Source organism: Desmodus rotundus, chromosome 1 (assembly GCF_022682495.2).
Source record: "Desmodus rotundus isolate HL8 chromosome 1, HLdesRot8A.1, whole genome shotgun sequence".
Lineage (NCBI taxonomy): Eukaryota > Metazoa > Chordata > Mammalia > Chiroptera > Phyllostomidae > Desmodus > Desmodus rotundus.
The window spans coordinates 35,734,168-35,756,818 of record NC_071387.1 but is presented as its reverse complement, the minus strand read 5'-3'; the positions used below and the strand labels follow the sequence as shown (position 1 = coordinate 35,756,818).

The following is a 22,651-nucleotide window of genomic DNA, read 5'->3' as shown; positions in this document are numbered from 1 at the left end:
TGACTTCATTCTTAGACAGTCTCTTTCCTTGTGGCAGAAAAATCTCCCATGGAAGACCCAGCCCTGTGGAATCTTTCAGCTATGGTTCGAGAGAGAGAGAGACAGAGAGAGACACTCTCTGTCCCAGCATTCATATATTTAATTTTAGGGAAGATTCTCATTGGTCTACTTGAGGTTACATGCCCAACTCTAAGCCAATCATCATGGTCAAGGGGATAGAATTCTCTGTCCAGCAAGAGTCACCAGTTTATTTCTGAATTTGATGGTTTGAGGGGTAGGGATAGAGGAGGGTTCCTAAGGAGAGTGCACTGGGGCCATGTGGGTTTGTGTGATGTGCTTCCTGAAAGGAAAAATTGATGTTATTACTGACAGGAAGAAAGAAGGATGCTGGGCCAGGAGAAGAGAAAGAAGGGAGGAAGGGTGGGAGGGAGGGAGAGAGAGAAAAAGGGAGGGGAATCTGCCTCAGTGTTTTAGGAGCTAAAAGGAGGGAGTCATTGCCTCTCTTGGAATGTGAGCAAAGGTGTGGTTTGTCTTGCATGTGATGATGCCAGCATCCCTGTGGCTGTGGCCATAAGGGCGGCCTGCTTTTGAGAGGCAGTGAATGCATTTCCAAGTTATTTTCACCGCTGTGCACAGGGGATACCATGAAAGGGGAGGAAAACTGAAATTGTTAGTAGAATGAGTAATAAAAAACTAAGAAAAGTGAAGCCTGGTGAACCTGTCATTGATCATGACGGCTGCTCGATCCTGGTTGGTTTGCAATGGCACTCAGTTTTGCCCCCCTAGCTGTATTTTTTTTCTTTAACGGGAGGGTTAGGTTGGGTGGGGAAAGATCGCCATGAGCACCCTGGTGAGCACCCTGGTACGGAAGTTACCCGTTCTTTTATGCGCTGTCTACATTCTGAGTCAATGGTTTTCACTCTCTGCTTTTTTGTAGTTACATTGCAAATCAGAAAAGGTTAGAAATCATCAATGAAGACGATGTTGAAGCTTATGCGGGACTGAAAAATCTGTGAGTACTCAGGACTTTATCTCAGAACTTTTTTTTTTTAGTTAAGTGGCATTCCTCAGTTAGTTCTAACATGCATGCAATTATGTATTTTCATAGGACAATTGTGGATTCCGGATTAAAATTTGTGGCTCATAAAGCATTTCTGAGAAACAGCAACTTGCAGCACATGTAAGTAAAGATTGATTCTTTGCTTCCCAGAATCCAACTTAGTCCATATTTTCTCCCCCTCTGTTTTTTTTTATTTTCCAACTCTAATCCCCCTTTTTAAAAGTTAGTTTAGCTGTGACAATAGCTTAGAAACATTATCTTTGATTTCTGAATAGCTTCAGGAGGGACTAGAACAGCCTGTTTATTCCCTTTCATGAATTTCTGGGCCATTTCCATCTCGGACAGAGCAATAGGCCAACGGCAAGAGTCTGATGTGAAAACTATGTCCTGGTACAATGTCTTTGGTTCTTTTCCTTGGAATCATGACGTTCTCCAGTAGAGTTGAAAGAAACTGACTTGGCCATGGCCTTTCCAGGGAACTAAAAATCACTAATGCCTTGCCCTCCATAAGAAATCCTCTTTTGAACTTTCATTTTTAAAATGCTCTCTGTCATGATTGACAGTAGTGAAGAAAAGTCAGTTATGGGACATGCCAAAGTTTCAGACAATTATTAACAATAGCAAATGCTTCCCCTGAAGTTCCTGTTGAAGATTTGTCAACTGAGGTCAAATGAAAATAAAAAAGGGGCAATAGAAGCTCTTACGTGACTGGCTGCTAAATCCTGTTAGATTCTGGCACGTAGTCAATAAGGTGTGGCCTTCCTAAAAGGTTTCATATTTAAACAGAGAATCACCCAATCCTAGGCTCAGATTAGGGTCTCCACGTCCTGTTTTGAGTGGGACCTTCTGCTGGAGAAATGTTGCCTGCATTCACTGGTCCTTTTGTGCTTTACGAATTCTCCATGGCAATACCGTATGTGTCTCACGGTCGCCTGCATTATCTCACTTGAGATTTCTAACAGTTGGTAGGGACGATCATTTTTATTCCCATCTCATGGGCAGAAAATCAGACTGAGGGAAGTGTAGGGAGTTCTCAGGTCCACAGATTAAATTGACAAAATTAGGACTCCAGGGCTCACCCCTGGCCAGGTTCTTCCGGTTAAGTACAGAAATAAAACCGGTGCCATCCCTACAACTGAGGATCAGCTGTTCCTGTCCTAAATCAGCTGTCCTCCTTCTTTTTGGGGGGAGACTAGTTCTCCAACTGATTTTCATGCTGGTTATAGAAGAAATCACTCCCTTAGAGCCCATTGCCTGGACTCTCAATGGAGATTTTTGATATGAAAAAATCTTACTTTCATAAAGCCAGTATATTTGCTTCATGTTTTATAGGTCCCATTAATGATGAAGTCAGTTTAAAAACAAAATCTGTAGAATTAACATAAAAAAATTTGGCAAAAGTGTGATAAAACTCCAAGGAACTTTATTAACATATTTCACTTAAACGCTTTTGGCATCATCCCTGTGGTTGGTTTGCCTGGGCGGATCTGATGTCTGCATAGCCCCTGACAGCATAAATGAGAGAGAGGTCGGAGAGGGGAGAAAGGTGAAATGCCCTAATGCAATCACTTAAATGTAATTGATGACCTCATTAGTTAATTTCTGGTATTTTCATTACAGCTGACGTTAGACCCAAATTACTCAACAACCACATTTTATTGGCTCTGTTGCCATATCACTTCCCCTATTGTGATTTTTGTTTAGTGGGCTATGGTTAATTATAGTTTTAGTAATAGACTTGATTATTTCTTTATGGTACCTTTTATATTTTCCCTGCTTTTCTTGTTGCATGCTATTTTTAGGAAACCAAAGCCACTTTGTGTATTTTTTTCAGGGTGATATATGGTAGAATAATTTTAGTGGCATTTTGTGTGTCATGCATAGCTTATATAAAGCCAGGTATCTGTCCCTATCTTGAAAAGAGGTGCCATTTGAAAATAGGAAACAAAAGAGAAGGATATCCCTGGCTGGTGTGGCTCAGTGGACTGAGCATGGGACTGTCAACCAAAGGGTTGCTGGTTCAATTCCCAGTCAGAGCACATGCCTGGGTTGTAGGCCAGGTCCCCAGTAGGGGGCACACAAGAGACAACCACACATTAATATTTCTCTCCTTTTTCTCTCTTCCCTACCCCTCTCTCTAAAAATAAATAAATATAATCTTTTTTTAAAAAAGAGATGGACATATCCAATATAGTTTCTTTAAAAGCCAATAGTCTGGAAGCCCAATCACTGGGCAAACTGCAGAAACTCTATTGACGTTTGCAGGCATGGTTACACGATAAGGCAGAATGAAGTCAGGCAAGTATTCCGACACTTATGAAGAAGTCATGAAATTTCAGTAAGGTTCACACATTCATGTGACAAAAGAGGCTCCTAACCACCCAAATAAGGAATTAAATTAAGTAGTTGGCTTTTGAGAATGGCAGCGAGGGTGGAGGGGCTCAAGGCAAGTGCTTGCCTTTCCAGACCTTAGTCCCAACCTTTGCTTAAGAGCAAGGACCTGGGGCAACTGCTGCCTCTCCCCTGGTTTCCCACAGGTGAATCGTACCCTTAACTTGAATATCAAGATGGTGGGTGACAGTGAGCTGGGAAAGAACTGTGTATCAGAAGCTGTTTCTCCGTGTCCCTCGAATATGCTGGTTATCCCTGTTAGTTTCTCGGCAGTGTACAAATGTGCACCAGAGCATATCATTTTGGGTTTTAAAGAAATTCAAATTGGTTCCCGTCTCTCACTTTCACCACTCACCCGTCCACCCTGGCGTGGGGACTTTCCAGAGCCCCCATGACTGGTCACTGAGTTTTTTGCTTGGTGCCTTAATTCCTGCCTGGCCCCTGAGAAGCCAGCATTTATGTTTTCCAGGGGCTTTACAGAGGTGCTAATTAGCTTCTTTTCAAAGTCTTATAATCAGACAGTAAGAGGATTGTTGATTTTTTTCATCCCCTCCTCCTCCTTTTTTTTTTTTTTTTTGGCTTTTGGCTTTTGGCCCCAATAATAAGTATGCTTCATAAAACTCATCTTGTTCTTTGGCGCGGAACCCGGCTCCGGGCTGTGCTGCTGGCAGCCGGATAGGGGCAGCTGCTCCTGGAGCCGGCTCGCTGGCTGACCCAAGAGCCTTGACGATGAGTGTCCTTTTCTTTGCTCTTCTCTCCTGTTCTTCTTGGGAGGAAGAGCAGGTTCCCGCTCCCCCCACCCCTAAGGATGGGGGATTCTGAAGAAAATGAAAATATTTGTGTCTCCAAGACTATGGGGAGGACAGGCAGGTTGACTTTTCAATATATTATACTCCAGTGAAAGCTATTCTTAATTCACAGTCTGAAAGAAAAGATTTTTGTGGCCGCATGTTTAAACTTCCATGTCGAGTATTCTTTGCCATGTGGGTGAGCACTCGACACTCAGTGTGAAAAGAGAAGATGCACGTACAGAAGGCAGATGGCACCCTGGTGTAGGTCAGAGTTTGGGTGAGTGGAAATGTCAGCATAGAGTAAGCTGAGGAGTGGGCACACCTTAAATTATGAGGCACCCAAGGGGCATTTTCTTTATTCACGGCTGAGCTCCTGGGTTGAACCCGCTCTGAAGGTCGGACATACCAACATGCTATTCACTGATGATTTTGTTAGGCTGACACAAGCACCAGCTCAGGTGAGGGTCCAGGATTACTGTCACCCTCGGGTCTCCCATTCTTACCTGACTCTCGGCCCACCACTCACTTCAGGAAACAGATACTGAAAGGCTCATGGCAATTCATTGAGGTCTTGGCTGTTTTGTGAAAGCTGATGCTTGTTTTAGGTTCATGTTACTTATTAAATGCACGTCTAGGGCCCCCGATCACTGGACACTTTTTAAATAAATTCCACTAGTAAACAGATTCATGGAGCGAGTCAGCTGCTAGGATTATAGCTCAGAATTTCTCAGCTCAGGGTCTCATGGCATTGATCACTGGAAACTAAAACTCCTGTCCACTAAAAACAAACAAACAAACAAACAAAAAACAACTACACATTTGGAACATGTCAGTAAATTCAGTATTATTTTTTCAATCACAAATATGACCCCTTCTCACTGAATGGTCCAAATGTTAAAATGACATGTCGCTAGAGTAGTTCAAGAGACTCTCTGACATATTTCTCATGATCTGATTTGTTATTCTTGTTCTCATTGTGGTATTAGCTGGTTATTTAGAGGTCGTCCACACACGATCTCAGCAGGGTTTCTCAGCCAGTAGGTGCGTTCCCTCCTGTAAGGATGTACTAAGGCCAGTCCCTATTCAGAGTTTTGTATGTCACGTGACTTCACAATGTTCATGTGCTCTTTAGTTTTAAAGCATCTTTTCTCCCTGGTGAGTTTATGGTTTTAAATTCAATTAAATTTAATCTTTCTATTAATTGTTTAAAAGGTCAGAAATCTCCAGGAGGTATATAACTTGGCTCTGAATCCTTATATGAAAAATAAGCCTTTGGGTTAAAAAAAGAGATTTAAAATAAACAATATGAAAATTTTGTGCTTCTCCCTCCATTGGCAAAATTTATAGCAGAGGCAGGAAAACGAAGCCATTAATCCAGGTGGAAGAGATGATTGGGTCTAAGGCATGAACCAGGATCAAATAAAATCATATAGTGAAAAAAAGTCTCTATTTGAATAATTTATTTCTGAAATGTATCATTTTAGATTCACATTTAATGTTTTTGATTCCTTCCAGCAATTTTACCCGAAATAAACTGACGAGTTTGTCTAGGAAACATTTCCGTCACCTTGACTTGTCTGAGCTGTAAGTAATGATTTTGTGTTTGGGGAACCAGTTTTTCAAGGAAAAGGGCAATTAAGTATTTTTTTAAATGAGTGATGCTGCAGATTTATTTTTATGCCAAAATTCTTGAAGAATGATTTCTCAAGTTTTGGTTACTTATTTTTTTTTTTCCCTCATGAAGACATGATTCAGCAATAAAAATAGAAACCTTAGTAATATATCATTTCTAATAATTTAAATATTGTTTTTACATAAATGAATTATTTTCTAATGAAGGGAAAAGGGGAAAAGATGGAGGCTTTGTGTGGAAATGATTACGTATCTCATAGCATCTGTTTGGTCTCTATGACGTCCAGGCCCTACTCCAGGGGTGTCAAACTCATTTTCACTGGGGGCCACATCAGCCTCACGGTTGCCTTCAAAGGGCCGAATGTAATTTCAACTCCTTAACAGTTAAGGAATAGTTACATTTATACAGTCCTAAAATTACATTTGGCCTTTTGAAGGCAACCACAAGACTGATGTGGCCCCCGGTGAAAATGAGTTTGACACCCCTGCCCTAGTGGAACGCAAACCCATTTAAGGAGAAAATAACCGTGGGCAAAATATGTTAGCTTTTACCTACTGACCACTGCCCACTGGTGCTTAGGAGCACTGGGAGACAGGTAGACCTTCTCTCTACCTACCCATTTTTGTCAGATTTTCTTCTGGGTCTGCCACTGCATTCAGTACTTATCCTTATGCCCCAATTTCCTTGCCTATAAAGTGATAGGAAAAATATTGATATGTGTTGTTGACTAATAGCCAGCATTTCCAAGTGTGTTCAGTTTTTGTGTTATCACTATGAAGCACACGTAAACAGTTTACATTCTTATGGCTAAGGTGCCTAAAAGAACCCTAAAGCAGAGGCTCTGGGCAGCAGCAGTGGGCCCAGGTGGACAAGACCTTCAAATACCAGGCAAAACTTTTGCCTACACTATATGTTGCCTGAGTTGTAGGGTCCACCCAGTTGTAGGGTGCAGATTAGGAGATGTCACTAGTGGAGCTACAACAAGCTAATTGGTAGTAACGAGGGTTACATGGTGAAAGTCTTAGTGATTGGCAATTATTTGGAATAAACCGAATTCCAATAGTTGGAGTACTAGGTTTACCTCTAACCCAGGAATAGACACTAAAAACTTAAGGAAGATATGTGAAATAGAGTAAGGGACTCTGTAAAAAAAACTTTAAGCATCACTGCAGGAAACATTCTTGGTGGGTTAAAAATTAGAATTCTGATTCCAAATTCATATGTTTCAATATTCCCCCTGCAACATATTTAATCAATTCATTCAACAAATGTTAATCGTGTCCTGTTACAAATCAAAGTGCCATGGCACTAGGCCATGGCGATATAAGAACTGTTTCTACGTTCCAGGATTCTGCTCTCTGTGGGAGAGGTAGAGGCCTAAACAAATAAACATGATAGCAATCACTGCAAAAGGAGTTTGCACAGTGAGCTAGAGGAGGGAGCCAGTGGTCTGCCAGAATTTTGTGGTCATAGGAATATTGCTATACGTATAATTGAAGAACCCCTTGCTTCTTTATCCCCTCTGTGGATTCAATCAGACTTTCTTTTCAGGAAGATTCTTTAGTTTTTTATTTCCTCAGAATGCCAGGAAGTAGCTTGGATTATTGGGGGGCTTGAACATTGCGGATCTCGTCTGCATTATATTCCATATCTGATAGCATCAAATCTTGTTTTGGTTTTGGAGGGATACTTGGAGGCCATCAAGCAGACACAAATTAAATGAGTCTGCCGTGACCACATTTCCCCCAAAGAAACTCCTGTAAAAGACTCCAGGGATCCCTGAGATTCTTAGAACCCGACCAGAAAACCACAGGAGTAAATGGTGTTGCAAAGCCCGGGTCCTGTCCTCATAGAAATCTTAAGTATTGTGGTTAATGCCAGGCAGAGCCTATGTAACGATTTTAAATGGCCTCATTTAAAGGCTCATTACCATAAATGGAATTCATCTTAAATGGGCCACTGGGTATTATAAATAAGCATTTAAAGATTTTTTTCTTGTGGTTTTTATTTTCCTTTTTGACTACTTCCTCTCTCACCAGTCACAGGCCACAGGAGTCCAGGCAGCATGGCTGAATGGTGGCTTTATCTCAGCAGACCCTCTCACAGTGGGCCGAGAGGCTCAAGCTGGAGCTCAGTTGCACATGCTCTCAAAACTCCTGGGCACGTGCGCGCATGTGTGCCGGAGGCCTCCGAGCTCCCTACCAGATTGTTCACTCCAACTTTCTTGCATCTATCATACTGACCTGTGGTTGCAGAAAGCTGTGAGCGCCCCCTGTTCAGCTCTCACACTTCAGTCTTAGTATTGTATTTACAGTCTCATTTTAAATTAAAATGACATTGCTTTGCCCCCTGAAAGTTTGAGCTTATTAAATAACACTTCAATCTCTAGCCTGACCAGAAATAAGTATGTTAGTATTCCTGAAAACTTCCTGTTGGCATCTTCATTTAGTCTTCTTAATAACTGTATAATAACTATGATAAATTTGTTATGGCACCTTATTTTTTTCCATTATTTAAGACACCCTCTTCTATCCTACCTTATAGCTATTTCTGTCCCTATCTTTTTTCCCTATCATTCTGAAAGGTCTTCATTTTGCATCATTTAGCTTTTACAGTGGTGTTTGCAGGTAGCAGAAGGTCAGTAAGTATTAAATTAATGAATAAGTACTATTATATTGTAAAGGTGGGTATGACTTTCAAAGCTTGCTGGCTAGAAAGAATTTACAATTTTGTAGTGCTTCATGAACATGAATGTCGTTAAAATTAAAAGAGGGAAGCCTGACCAGGTTTTATTTTTGTTCCACGTAGGATCTTGGTGGGCAACCCATTTATGTGCTCCTGTGATATTATGTGGATCAAGACTTTTCAGGAGACTAAATCCAGTCCAGAGACTCAGGATCTGTACTGCCTAAATGAAAGCAGCAAGAATATCCCCCTGGCAAACCTGCAGATACCCAATTGTGGTAATTTACTTTTAAGTCAATGAGTTCTAGTTGCTATTAATTATCCTAATTGACTTGGTGTGGTAGAGAGTCTGGGAAGATTACTACTACCCAGATTTTATACAGTATGCTGTTGATGTCTCCAATGAGTTGAGCAACATTTGTGTACAGTGTGAAGAAATCAGCTGGGAGCAACTTTGCTGAACATTTTTTGCAAGTAAAATATTAATTTTGAATATTGACTTTAAAGTGCACAAAGAAAAAAATACACACTTAATTCCTTCATTTATTTGTCCATCCATGCATCCATGCATCTATTCATGCACCCATGTATCCACCCATGCATCCATGTGTCCACCCGTAGGTCCATCCATCCATTTATCCAACCATGCATCCATCCATGCAAGCATCCATCCATCCATCCATCCATCCATCCATCCATCCATCCTCCCATCCATTTATCCATGGAAACATCCATCCATCTATCCGAAAAGTATCTGCTAAGAGTGTGGTACTCCACTGGCCACATATATATACTTGATTAGCACCCAGGCCATGTAGAGGAAAGATCTCAAGGTGATAAAGTGTCCTGGCAGCACAAGAAAATGTAGTTCAATCCAGCACATTCCCTTCAACTTGTCTTGCTGCCAGATGTCTGTGTCTTTTGATGGAACTCCACAGATCTGCCCTTACACGTGCTTTCCCCCATGTCTGGGTTTTACAGTCTGTTCCTTTACTCTGGTCCACACTTCTCTCCTCAGCATTTATACCTGCAGAATTTAAAAGGGCACCATATGATAAAATCACCGCTCTCTGTGCGGGCCGGTGTGTTTATAGGGAAGGAGAATCTAAGAGCGCCTGTTAGGTTCTTACCCTTAAGGGCTTCTGTGGCGTACCCCTACAATACTCACATATTCATATTGTTCCTCCGTTGAAGTTTTCATCAGTTAGTCAACCAGTTACTCAGTTCACAATAATATTTAATCTTCTGGTCTAGTGGCTGGTGACTCAGCACAAAGCCACATCGCACCTGGTTCTTGGCCGTGAGGAATCTTCATATTAACCATAAACATCCGGTTCTTTGTTTTCAGAAGACCCTATTGTTTAGGGTTGATTTTCACTTAAGGAAAATATAGCTGCTGCTTATTTTTAATGACAATGCAGTGAAGAGAGAGATTAAGTGTTTGTGTTTTAACCTGTAGGGGCTTAGAAGATAGCAGTTACCCTTCCCACAGGTTTTTCTCTCATAACCAGAGATCTTTGTCTTCACAGTGGGGGAACCAGGCTTTGCTCCCTTGCCAGCTTCCCTCAGCTTTCTTTGCTAGCCAACACTGAAAAAAAAAACCCCCAAACTTTTAATATATGTCTTTTCCTGATTGATGAGAAGGTAACTGTTCTCTGTTCTGGTGTAAATTTGCACCGCTGAGAGAAATTGCCTGGAGGGACAAGAAATCCAGTGTTGAGTCACCTGGCCCCTTGGCTAGCTCCCAAATCCCCACGGCTGTTGGGACCACACTGGCTTGGCAACCACTGATCACAAAACAGAGAAAGCTTCTGACTCCCGCTCTGATTGCACAAACTGCCTCTTAATAGACGTCTGCCTTGCCCTCACCTGAAACCAATTCTACTGGGTTTTATTTTAATTTTCAGCCAGGCTGTCTTGGAGCATCCTGGCCATGCACTTCACTCTGCGTGTCGATGACAGACCATTGTGACGGCGGCAGGGGACCGACCGGTGACAGCGGCCTGGCCCTGACTGTTCCCCATCAATTTGCCAGTTTTCAATACTTTTTTATTCGATTCCTACAAATTAGCCAATGCATTGCATGAATGAGAGTGAGATGTTGAATGCACTGTCAGAGGGCATGTGCTTGATGGATCCATTAGGATTTGTAACATTCACGGTAACATTCACAATTAATTTCCATGTCAACAATGCTTTTCAACAAGCAAGGTTGTAACAGGAGAATTGTTAGACTCCTTTTTCTACCACTTTCATATTCTTACTGTTTTATTCTTCTGTTTATTTTTATTTTTTTTCTTTTTGCTTATTTATAACTGCACAAATCGTATTGGTACATTTTATTATAAAAATCACTTCCCATATTACACAGAGAGCTTGTCTTGTATTTGTTTGTGACCATTGCAGGTCAGTAGCCATAGATCTGTCATATTCTTTTTGATCATCGCATGGTATTCATGGTAGACTGCATCTTAGTTACATTACATTTTCTGTATTGATGGGCATATAGCTTATTCCCATTTTTATTGATACAAAAATGTTTCAATAAGCATAGGTACAGATGCAAAGATTTTTCTAGAGAACATAGTAGGAAGCACATTTTTTGGCTTATATAGTTTGCACTTTAAAAAGTGGTTGTACCAATTTATAGCCACCCCAGAAAAGTGTATCTTGATATTAGCAAATATATTTTTGTCTCTCTAAGAAATGGTATGCTATTGCCTTTTAGCCTGCCTTTTACTGTTTACCATTGAGTATGTTCTATATTTACTGCACATTGTGTTTATTCTTCAGTGAATTACCTATTATAGCCTTCGTGTAGTTTCCCTTTCTTTTCATTTTTCTTCCATTGATAGTATTCTTTGTTTTATTTTTCCTTAATTCTTTGAAATTATAAGTTATGTTTGTTCTTATAATTGTATGATGACAAAATACCACACATATTGAAATATATTTTCTGTATGTATCTAGAGTTAACCCTTCCCAAGATATTTTACTTCTCTTTACTTCCTCCTCCCATCTCTGATGTTGTTTTCATCTGGGATTTTATTTTTAGATTGTTACTTGATTTGGGGGAAGATTTACTATTTTTTTTTGTCTGTATCACTGACTTTTGTATTTTACTGCTTCATGTTTGAGTGGTTTTGCTTTTTTTTTTTTTTTTTTTTTGGAGTGTATTCTCTAGTACTTCTTTTAGGGAAAATTAAAAAATAAAATTGTCACGTTCTTGCCTGGTAGAAATCAGCCTGTAGGTTTTCTTCTCAGTGGTATTGGCTAAGTGTAAGATTCTAGACTCAGAATAACTTACTAGAATTTTGCAGATATTGTACCATATTTCCTTGTATTTCAGTGTTGCTGATTGGAAGCTTGAGGCCAATCTGCTGCTTATTTCTTGATAGGTAACCTCTGATTTTCCTTTTCCTCTTGAAGCTTTAAAAAGTTTCTTCTAGTCCATGCTATTCTTAAATTTTATCACAGTGTAACTAGGGGTGTGTGTGTGTGTGTGTGTGTGTGTGTGTGTGTATGTGCTTAAAAACTGTTCTGGTTGATATCCAGCATACTATTTCAGTATGAGTGTTCATGTCTTTAGTTCTGGAAGAGTTTTCTAATTTATTTAGATGACTATTTGTGCTTGTGGCTCCTCCCTTCATACCTCTCAACCTTCCTGCAATACTTTCCATCTGCTTGTTCTTTTGTGCTGCATTATGGGAGAATTGGCTTCCTCGCTCCTTTGCCCTTCAGCTATTTTTGCAGCTACTGAATTTTTCTCTTCACAGCACCTAGCATGACTGATTTCTTCCTGTCAAGTTCTTGCCCTCATTGCTTCTACTTTGAGGTGGCTACAGCTGTTGTTGGGTCTGTGACCACGATGGGAAGGTAGGGGTAGGACACGGACAGTTTAACCAATGCCCCTGTGACTTGGCCTGGGGGGGGGCTGTACTCTGCCTTGCAGTTCACCCCTTCAGTCTTGGGTGGGCCTGTTGCCTCCCTGTTTTGTCTAACACATGCCATGTATTCATTTGGAGCTGGGCTGTTTTTCTTTAATCCTATTTCCCTGCTTTCTCATGTTCAGAGGTTCCTCACAGTTTCTCATCCCTCAACAGAATGCTTTCTTGTTTTCCAACATGGTTCTGCATTTTAAACATTTTTGCATCATTTTTAGACATTTGAGATGCAAGGGGGAAACTTCAATATGGGGCTTAGTCATGCGTTAATTTTCTTCATGATGGTTTCCCAACTTTGGTTCTTTAAAGAAAAGTAAGATTGAGAGTAAATTACACTAGATTTTTGGGTTTCAATTCTGTCTCTAAAACTCCATGTTGAAGAAATCAGGTAATATGCTCATATCTTCAGGGAAGATCTTGTTTAAAACACAAATTCATGCTCAGTGGCTTTTCCTTTGGATCTCACCCATTGCAAACTTTTAAACATATCTGTTGTGTTTAATTAAGTCACAGTATGTTGAATTCATCTTAGTTCCGCTTTTTTTGTGGTAAAACTTTTTAGCTAACTCTGAGTGACTCAGAAGAATATGGCCTTGTGTGTTTAATCAATTTGCCAATAACTATGGCCATTGCATATAGTTTACAACTAGTAATATTTTAATTTCAATGAAAAGAGCTATTTGGATTTAATTCTTTACAAGGTGGGTTTTCTTTAAAAATTTCCCCTTTATTAAAGAGTACACATTGCCAATTATAAAAATAGTCACTGGATGTAAAGGGTACAGCATAGGGAATAGAGTCAGTGATACTCTAATAACTAGGTATAGTGTCAGATGAATACTAGACTTATCAAGGTAATTGCTTTGAAATGTAGATATAAGTGCCTAATCACCATGTTGTCCACCTGAAACTGATATAATATTGAATGCCAACTGTGATTAAAAACAAATACAAAAAAACTTCCCACCTTTGTATTTTTCTTGTAGGTATTATATGGTTGACAAATTGTCTACATTGTACATGCAAACACAAATCCTCCAGACTGCCTAATGAATGCCTTCAACATAATAGGGATTCGATTAATGGTTGCTGAATTGATCAATTGATAAATGCACGACCATATTATATTAATGATCAGATTGACCGACTTTTTAATATAATGGTGTGGATATTTCAGTTTAGTAAAGAGAACTTAAACACAAATTATTCTAGCCAAATTAGAACATATTTTGTAGTTCTTTTTGAAATTATTGTCATCATTGCATTTTTTTACACTTCCGAAATTCTGTGTATTTTTTAAATTTTATTTTTAAGGATTACAGGATACATTTAACAATTTTTTTTGTATTAGTTTCAGGTGTACAGCACAGCGGATAGACATTCATATAGATTACGAATTATCATGGCATTTTGAAGGGTCTTGTTTCTTTTTTTCCTTTTGCCCTTAGTGATTAAGTGAGCGTGGCAGGTAGGGCGGGCGGTTTAACTGTGCTGTTCCCATGGTCCCATTAGCAGCTCGGTCAAAACGCTCACAGTATTTTTCTAACAGTCCCCTCCTGCTGTGAATTATGGTAAAGTTATTCATGCTGTGAAACATGTTACGGTCTGTTTCTCCACAAAGTCCTTTTTAACCTTAGAAAAACTTTATTGACTGCACAGCAACACAATATGTTCATATAAAATTTCCACATTAATCAGACAAGAAAGTGTGCTATGAGCACTGGTTCTAGCGGCAAAGACGGAGCCATACAAGTGGTAACGAAGGAAAGTTATTTATCACTCCACATAAAAAAGCCCTTGATACTTCTTAATGATGAAATTCCTTATCACATACCATATTCTAAATTTTGTACTCAGTTCCTATACACTGGTTGATCATCAGTGGTTGGTTTGCAAAAGACTTCTCATTTTAATATTTTTATACTGTAATTACGGTTCAAACCTCTGGAAGAGAGTTTCTTCAGGAAGTGTTAGTAGTGGATCAAATGCTCTGTTCTAGCCAGGTGGCAAATATATTTAAAAAAGGCAATATTCCTCTGGGTCAGGTGAAAACCATTCTTCACCGTGTTTTACTAGTAACTAGTTAGCATGGCCAACAGGGAACATAAGGTGTTAATTCAGTCGATGGTTGAAGGACTGTGTAGTTACTATATAAAACACCCTTAATGGTCTCATGGATTGAAATCAGTCCTGCCTTTGGCTCCCTTGTTATTGATACCAACAATATCAATTTTCCACATTTCCAACCTTCAAACTTTTAATGTGGAGACTCCTTAAGACACATCAACAAAATAGTGTTTATGATGGGAAAGGTCAGTTCACGGGTGCTTGGAAGGAGAGGCCTGATTTCTGCAGGTAAATTGATTTTAATGACTTATTTTTAAGAATTACTATGGTTTCCACCATAGTTGGTAGTACACGTCTGTTTAGCATATTCCTACATGCATTTTTATTGTTTGTTTTTAACTAGGAAAATAGATTGATAGTACTTCTACTTTGTAAGCAATTATAGAAGATTAAAAAGAAATGCTGTATTAATACTCCGCGTGAAAGTTAGATTGGTATAAAATATTTTCCTAGCCTCTGAGCTGGATTTTTTTAAAAAAACATGTACAAAATCTAGTTTACTGCTTTGTTTACTTTAATTAAAGATCAGGTTTTATTTGCTAAAATAAAGCAAGCCATACAGTGGATTCTTCCTTTCTTTCTTTCTACGTTTTAGGAATGGCAAATGAAGCTGTTTTTTTCTAACCTGTCAGCCACTGTTGAAATTTTTGTGTTTGGAAGTCTTATAGTTGCTGTCACTGTCATAACACAGCTCACACAAGCATAGAGACATAGTTTCCTATTTGAGCTTGGCCAGTCTCTTTGCTAATTTTGTCCTTCTTGCAACCAGGTGTAAAGCAGCCTCTTCAGATTAGGTCAGGCTCATTCCAGCTTCATTACTGATAGTGAAGTATCACTATCAGTAGGAGACAAATAAATTGGAAGATATTCCAAGAAGAAAGGAAGGGAGAAGACAGAAAGTAGACAAAATCACAATTTACTTAAGCATCTCTATAGGCACAGAGTGATGACCCAAAACAAACTGAACAGCGCTCAGGATCACTAAAAGGAGATTAGAGAAACCACTATTCAGACTTAGGGGTGGATACTGAAAACTAAAACCCAAACTTGTTCCATCTCATTTATTACAAAGCCTACTTAATAATCCAAAATGATTTCAGTTAGTTTTCTTCAATTATTAGAAAGTGAGACCCTGCTTTGGAATTAGTGATCAAAGGGCTTAATCAATACGGTCAACTCTCAAGAAGTGTGCAGTAATGGAAGGGATGAGAGGTGCAGAAGAGCCCAGTAAAGGATCAGCCCACCAACATATTGCTTAAGGCCATGGACAGACAGATGTGGGTCAGGGCCAGCTCCCACTCTTACTTGTCTACTTGTGACACCTCACAAGCTTTAATTTCGTCACTTGGAAATAGGGATGTTAATGACACTTGCTTTCTAGAGTTTCAAAGTTGACTGATAAGATGATATAGAAAATAGATGAGGTCTAACACATTGTAAGTACTCACTAAATATTTATTAATGTTATTACTATCATCAATATGATTATTTAGCTTTAAATGTAGTTTACATATGAATTTAAATATGTGTATATGTTATATTTGGTGAAACTACTTCAGATAAAAATAAAGCCACAACAAGATATCACAAAGAAATGGTATGTACTCACATAAACTTGGGTAATTAAGAACAAGGGATGTTAAATGGTTTTCTTTAGAGCAGGGCTTCTCAGAGTTTTGAATACGGTAATGTGCATAGTGAACATCAGAGTTGTTGAATTTTGTATAGATTTTTTTTAACCACAGAGCATCTCAAAGAATTAAATTTTCAAAGAACACTCACACTTTGGGGAAGTTTGGTGGACTAGGCGACTGCTCAGGCCCCTGTCAGATTTAAGAATAACAGCTTTCGAAACAGAAGCTTCATGAACAATCGTCACATCCGTTGTCAAAACCCTTGTTACTCAAAGTGCAGTCTGTGGAATGGAGAGTTTGTTAGAAATGTGGATGCTTAGGCTCCAACCCAGACCTACTGGGATAAAAAGCAACATTTTTAATAAGATCTGCTGCTGATTCATATGCACATTAAAGTTTGAAAAACTCTGGTCTAAAGAAAGTCAGTCTTTTCACTAGATGGTTGATGGTTTTCTGCTGAGGTCTACAAGCTGGTATGTCTTTCCTGAACACAGGTCAAGAGACATTGTCATAAAGGTGTCTGTCTGCCTAGGCAGCCGGCCATCTCTTATCTCCAGTGAGGTTTCTCAGTTGCAAAGGAAGATGTCTCTGAAGCTTAAATCAGGATCCCACTGCAGGAGTGCTAGAAGCGGTTGGAAGCATTGCTGAGCTTTGCTCTGTTCTTGTGCCTGTTTCAAATCTTATTAAGCCAGGAAGTAGTGCCTGGCAAATGGTTTATTCTGCTTTGGCTATTCATGCTTCACAATTCATTTTTATTGTGCTAATTAAACCTCAAGTGATATTTCAAGTACAGATTGTTTTTTCCATTATTAAGTCTTTGGCCAGCATATTAATGTAGAATTAACGTGAGTCAGATGCTTACTCATTTGTGGAAGACTTTACATTTAAAAGATCTAGACTTGGCCAATTTTGCACAGATTCCTTTGGAAACTGCTATGACAGCGTGATACAATTTCTCAATAAATAAGAGGGACTCACTCTTCCCTCACAAACAGAAATGTAACTGTTTTTTAAATGAACCAAATTCCTAGGTCATGGATATGTATTGGTGTTTATGGTCTGTGCTAACATGGACATGTGCAGTTTGGGAAGGTAGCACAGAGTAGTTGTGAAGACACTGCGTGTGGGGTTCAAATCTCAGGATAAAGGTTTGGACAACTTTAGAAGATGGATTTGACTTTTCCAAATTCATAGACTTCCTTAATTAAATGAGGCCAAAATACTTAACTTAAAGATTGGTTGTAAGGATTACATAAAACAATTTCAAGTATTAGAGAAGAGTATCTTATCTAGTGAATGCCCAATAAGTGCTATTATTGTTGCTATAATTAAACAAATAGTTTTAGAATTGTTATACAAGCTTAGGCTTGAAGAAAATTCTATTAGATATTACAGGAGACATTAAGATTATGGCATAGGATTCTCTGCTGAGAACCTCTTTATTTTTACCCCTTCCTGCTGAGAATTTCTAAATTAGGAGGTACATTTATAAAAGGTAGGAAATTCACCACATAGGTTTGTTTGTACTTGAGGTACCGAGAGGGGTGTCTCCAAGCTCCATTGGCTGTTCCTGGCTGTGGAGTCCTTGGGTCATCCCTTAAAAATAAGCACCATGGCAGGCCCTGGCTCTGTGGCCCCACAGTGTCAGCGGATAAATCTGTAAGTGCAAAGAAGATGACAGAAGAGTCAGCAAAGCACACGAATTAACTGCAAGCCAGAGAGTGAATGGATGAGTAGTAACTGACTCAAACGCCGAGAACGCTGGTTACCAACTTGGCGATGGAGAAAGGCAAGGGGAAGCTTGGTTTTTGTTGCAGAACTACTACAAGGCTCATGAAATGACTGTACAGGGGATTAACAAAATGGGCTAAGAAGGAGTTAATCCTATTTTGTTCTATACATCCCAGGTGACTGCACCCACCCTCCCCCCCCCCCCCACCACCCAGCAGGGTTATTCTCTAAAGAGCATAAAACAAAGGTCTTGAGGATCTTCAGATAGAGTTGAGGCTGTGAGAAACAGTAAGAAAATAATGTATTTACATACTGAATATTGATATTTCCAGCCCTCTTCTCCCAAGGAGGACACTGAAAGAAGATTATCTGAATAATTGGACCAGTCCCTTCCCCAAAATGATTTAATAATACTGACCTCAGGGAGTACCCAGTAAGGAGGCTAATAATATTTTCCTCCAATGAAGCCAACAATGAATACATATGCAATGCTTCTAATACCTCATTCTTATGGATGTGTGACTGGCCAAGGATCACCAACTATTTGAAAAAATCTTATAATATAAAGGACAAGTGCAAAACAATCAAAGAGAAAGAAAAAAAGTTACAAGAAATAAGGTTGATACGGAGAGAAAACATTTAACAACAAATTATGCTTAATCTCTCACAGAAGTCAGAGCAGACATTGCACCTGTAAAAACAGGGTGCTGTAAAAATAGAAGACCATTCAGATCAAAATATGAGTGTCGGAAACCAAATATGTGACAGAGTAATGAAACCTCAGAGGCAGGTTTGACAGGTAAATCTGAGGACATCTCCCTGTAAATAGAACAAATAGACACAAACATGGAACATAGGAAGCAGAGGATGAAAACATTTGATGGAATATCTAGAAGGTTCAACATCCAAATAGTAGGAGATCTCCGTGGTGAGAAAGCATTGCATCACAGTTGAGTGGGCATAATTTTCTTTCTTTCTTAATCACACGTACCACAGTGTTATAGCCTATAATTAGTGTTTTCTTAAATTTCATAAAATATAACCATTACATATGATGGTTCAACTGTTTGTAGGGTGTATATTTTTATAATAAACTTTACATCGACATCCAGACAACCTAACTTCACAGCATAGGTAAGGGTGTGAAGACAGAGTATGCTGAGCGTGCTATGGGCACGTGGGCAGGGCTGGCCTTCTGTGTGAGCATGAGCCTTATCTTCCACAATGAGAGGTCGGCAGATAATGGTAACACAGAAGAGTCAAGAAGTAGCAATATGAGCATGATATTCAGTGATGTGGGGATCCAGGTCCAAAAAAGAACTGAACAGAGATGAAATGAGTTCCTCTGGGGAACAGACTACTGTTTATCACAAAGTAGACTGAATATTTCATAACAAGTTTTATAGATTTATAGACTCTTCAAACTCTGTGCCTATATATTTTGATTTAAAAATATATATAGTTTTTAAAAAGTCACCTAGATTATACCACTGAGTTCAAGGAGATTTTTCACTAAGTAAGCCCTTACCTTATATGATTCCTTAACACCTTCTTAATAAATTAGAAAACTTAATTGTCATGGAAGTTGTCACTAAATATTGGAACTAGAAGGACTTAGAGCTAGATCTTGTAAATGACCAGCTTAATTTTATAGAAATGAAAAGAAACACAGGAACAGAGGAAATGACTTGCCCAAGGCCACATGGTGTGAGTCAGATTTAGGGTCTCGGGCTCCTGACTCCTGATCTAGTCATCATTCCTGTTAACTGCACTGTCTCTTGATCCCTCATATTTGCGTCATTGTCCTGTATAACTCAGAGTGTTTAGGGACCTTTTTGAAATGCCATGAAAGATGTAACATGGCCCTCTATTGGATGCTGACAGGAAGGAGGAGCTCTGAGGAAGTTACGCCAGTCACTGAAAGCCAGAGCTTGTGGGGAAGTCCTCTGATAATGGTGGGAACGCCATGAGACATATACTGTATAAATCATCTTTCATTCTGGCTTTAGTAATAAAGAATGATGGCTTTGTCATTAAGGAGAACATCATAAAGGAAGGGTTTATACATAGGATTGTGCAGCTCATGGGTCACAGAACGCTAGGTGGGTGGGTTAATTGCAATTTAACAGCCATTGAAGATGAATTGCCTTTTCTGATCTTCAGGTTACTCCTCAGTTAATCATGTGTCATAGCTCCATGGGACACAGCTGTTGGGGTGAATGCAGTCCCCAGCAGAGCTTCTGATACCAAGCAAAGGACCAACTAGCTTGACGGGCAGGACCTGACATATTGTCGCACTCTCTGAGACCTGTCTTCATGTGAAAAATACTCTGATGCCTCTATGGCTAAAAGCAGTGTAAAAACCCCATAGGCGTGATAGTTTAATGAAGTGATTGCAGCATCAATTAAGGAAAACTAGCTTTTGAAATGTAGAAGTATTAAGTTGATGCTCTCTTGAAATACTGAAAAATGTTTATAAGGTTCAAAATTTTATCAGATAATAAACATTTTCTTAGGATTTTTTCACGAAGAACTTTTTATTGGAATAAGGACCCATCTACTTTTTTCATCATATCATAAACAGGATGACCAGTTTTACCCATAATATTCATCTATGACTTACATAGCTTGGAAGCATTGTAATGCTGTGACGGTTCAAGCTTCATGTCTTTGAAAAATGCTTTGATGCTGCATTTTCTTTCTATAGTCTGACTCTTTCAAAATCTAGGTCTGGTAGTAGGTTAGATTTATGAGGTACTTAATGCAAAAAAGTGGATTTATGCAAAAAATGTAGATGCCTCTCCCTGTTTTGTTCTGGACTATAAAAAACGTGGAGGGAAGGCGATGGGGGGCTAAGATGGTCCACAGACACAATGCCTGCTTTAGTAACGGTCGAACAGAAAAAGACATAGGGGACACAGTTGTACACCTAGTGTCTTTTGAAATAAAAAGTTATTCTGCAATAGTATGTTCAAGAAATAGGTAAAATTCGTTTAATAATCTTATTATCACACATGATTGGTTCACATTAAATCTGTAAAGCTTATCAACCTGGCACTTTTTTCAGATCAACATAAGTCAGTCTCAAAATTAAACAAATTATCATTAATTTGAAAGCATAAAGAGTTTTCAATTTATTGCTATAACGTTGATAAGCATTTATTTGTATATGTCTCGCTTTACTTTTCATGTTGCACAGGTTTGCCGTCAGCAAATCTGGCTGCACCGAACCTCACTGTGGAGGAAGGAAAGTCTATCACGTTGTCTTGCAGTGTTGCAGGCGAGCCGGTTCCGAATCTGTACTGGGATGTCGGTAATCTGGTTTCCAAACATATGGTAAGGCTTGTCTTTGGCTTCGTGTTCACAGACAGATGTGTGTCTCAGAACTTGAGGTTGTGTTAACCTACTGATAACCATTTAATATTTGATAGAGCCACATACAAGGAATTTTTGGTGTGTCTTTGTATTTATTCGTAATTAACAAAGACTAATGCAGGTTTGCATTTTAGTTATGTAAACCCAATAATCTGGAGAGACTCTATGTCTCCAGTGAGCTTTTTGTGTCTTCGTGAACAAGGTGAGTGGCTCTCCTTTTCCCTTGGAGGAAGGTAGGTAGGTGTTCAAGGATTAAATTAATTTCACACACTAAACAATTGAAATCTAGAGAAATAGAACAACTTCTGATTTACTCCTTTGCCTGTGCTTGATTAGGCTGGAAGGCTTTTTTCTGATGTTACTAATTATTTTCTCTAGTCAGGGGAAGAAACCCCAAATCTCGTCACTTTGGGATCACTCCTAACAAAGATTATCTTTGTCTGTTAATTCATTTGTAGAATGAAACAAGCCACACACAGGGCTCCTTAAGGATAACTAACATTTCATCTGATGACAGTGGAAAGCAAATCTCTTGTGTGGCAGAAAATCTTGTAGGAGAAGATCAAGATTCTGTGAACCTCACTGTGCATTGTACGTAATCAGCCCAGCATGTGTTTTTAATAGCAAATGGTCATGGACACACCTACATTTGTTGTCGGGGACACTCAGGGTGCTGCTTAAGTGTGTTAAGAAAAAGTGTATGCGGTGTTCTGTGCATATTTAATTAAGAAATGTTATCAGCCTCCTTCACTTGTTCTATTTCTGCTAATCTCTCTATCTCTCTTCCTCATGCGTTGTCTTTCCCTTGAGCTTCTTTTTCGATCTTAAGCTTGTCCTCTGTGCCTTCCCCTGTCTTTATTTGAAAGAGTATATTTGAGATGGTTATCCTCTTCTTGCTCATAAGTTTTAGTTTAAGTTACGATAAACTAGTTTCTACATTTTTCTGTATAAAAGCAATATTAAACTTTAAAGTTTTGATACCTAAAGAATGGGGCTGGCTGTTTAAAAACACCTACTTTTACAGTTGATGCAATAAAACCTCATTAGTTTGACATCAAGTTTCCATGAGAAGGTTGGAGGAGTCCTACTTAAATTATCGAAAGTTATTATCGCCTGCAAAAGGCTTTTTTTAATTATAACTGCTTTAAATTTCTATATACATTGAAACTAAGATAGAGGGTATTAATGCTTATACCCTAGGCATATGGGCATTATTTTCCAGTATTATAAATAACATGACACATATCGTAACATCCCAGATGGTAGCATGCAGTGTGAAT

At 39.1% G+C, this 22,651-nt stretch overlaps 1 protein-coding gene across 5 annotated transcripts in view; it reads left to right on the top strand.

Moving 5' to 3' along the window:
- Positions 1–22,651, top strand: part of NTRK2 (neurotrophic receptor tyrosine kinase 2) — a 319,382-nt gene that overhangs the window by 30,727 nt on the left and 266,004 nt on the right. For all 5 annotated transcript variants that reach the window (XM_053923455.2, XM_053923458.2, XM_053923456.2 and 2 more), the window contains exons 4-9: positions 938–1,012; positions 1,109–1,180; positions 5,758–5,826; positions 8,684–8,838; positions 21,196–21,332; positions 21,830–21,962. In XM_053923455.2, the coding sequence (XP_053779430.1) occupies positions 938–1,012; positions 1,109–1,180; positions 5,758–5,826; positions 8,684–8,838; positions 21,196–21,332; positions 21,830–21,962 (641 nt within the window). The remainder of the gene's footprint in view (positions 1–937; positions 1,013–1,108; positions 1,181–5,757; positions 5,827–8,683; positions 8,839–21,195; positions 21,333–21,829; positions 21,963–22,651) is intronic.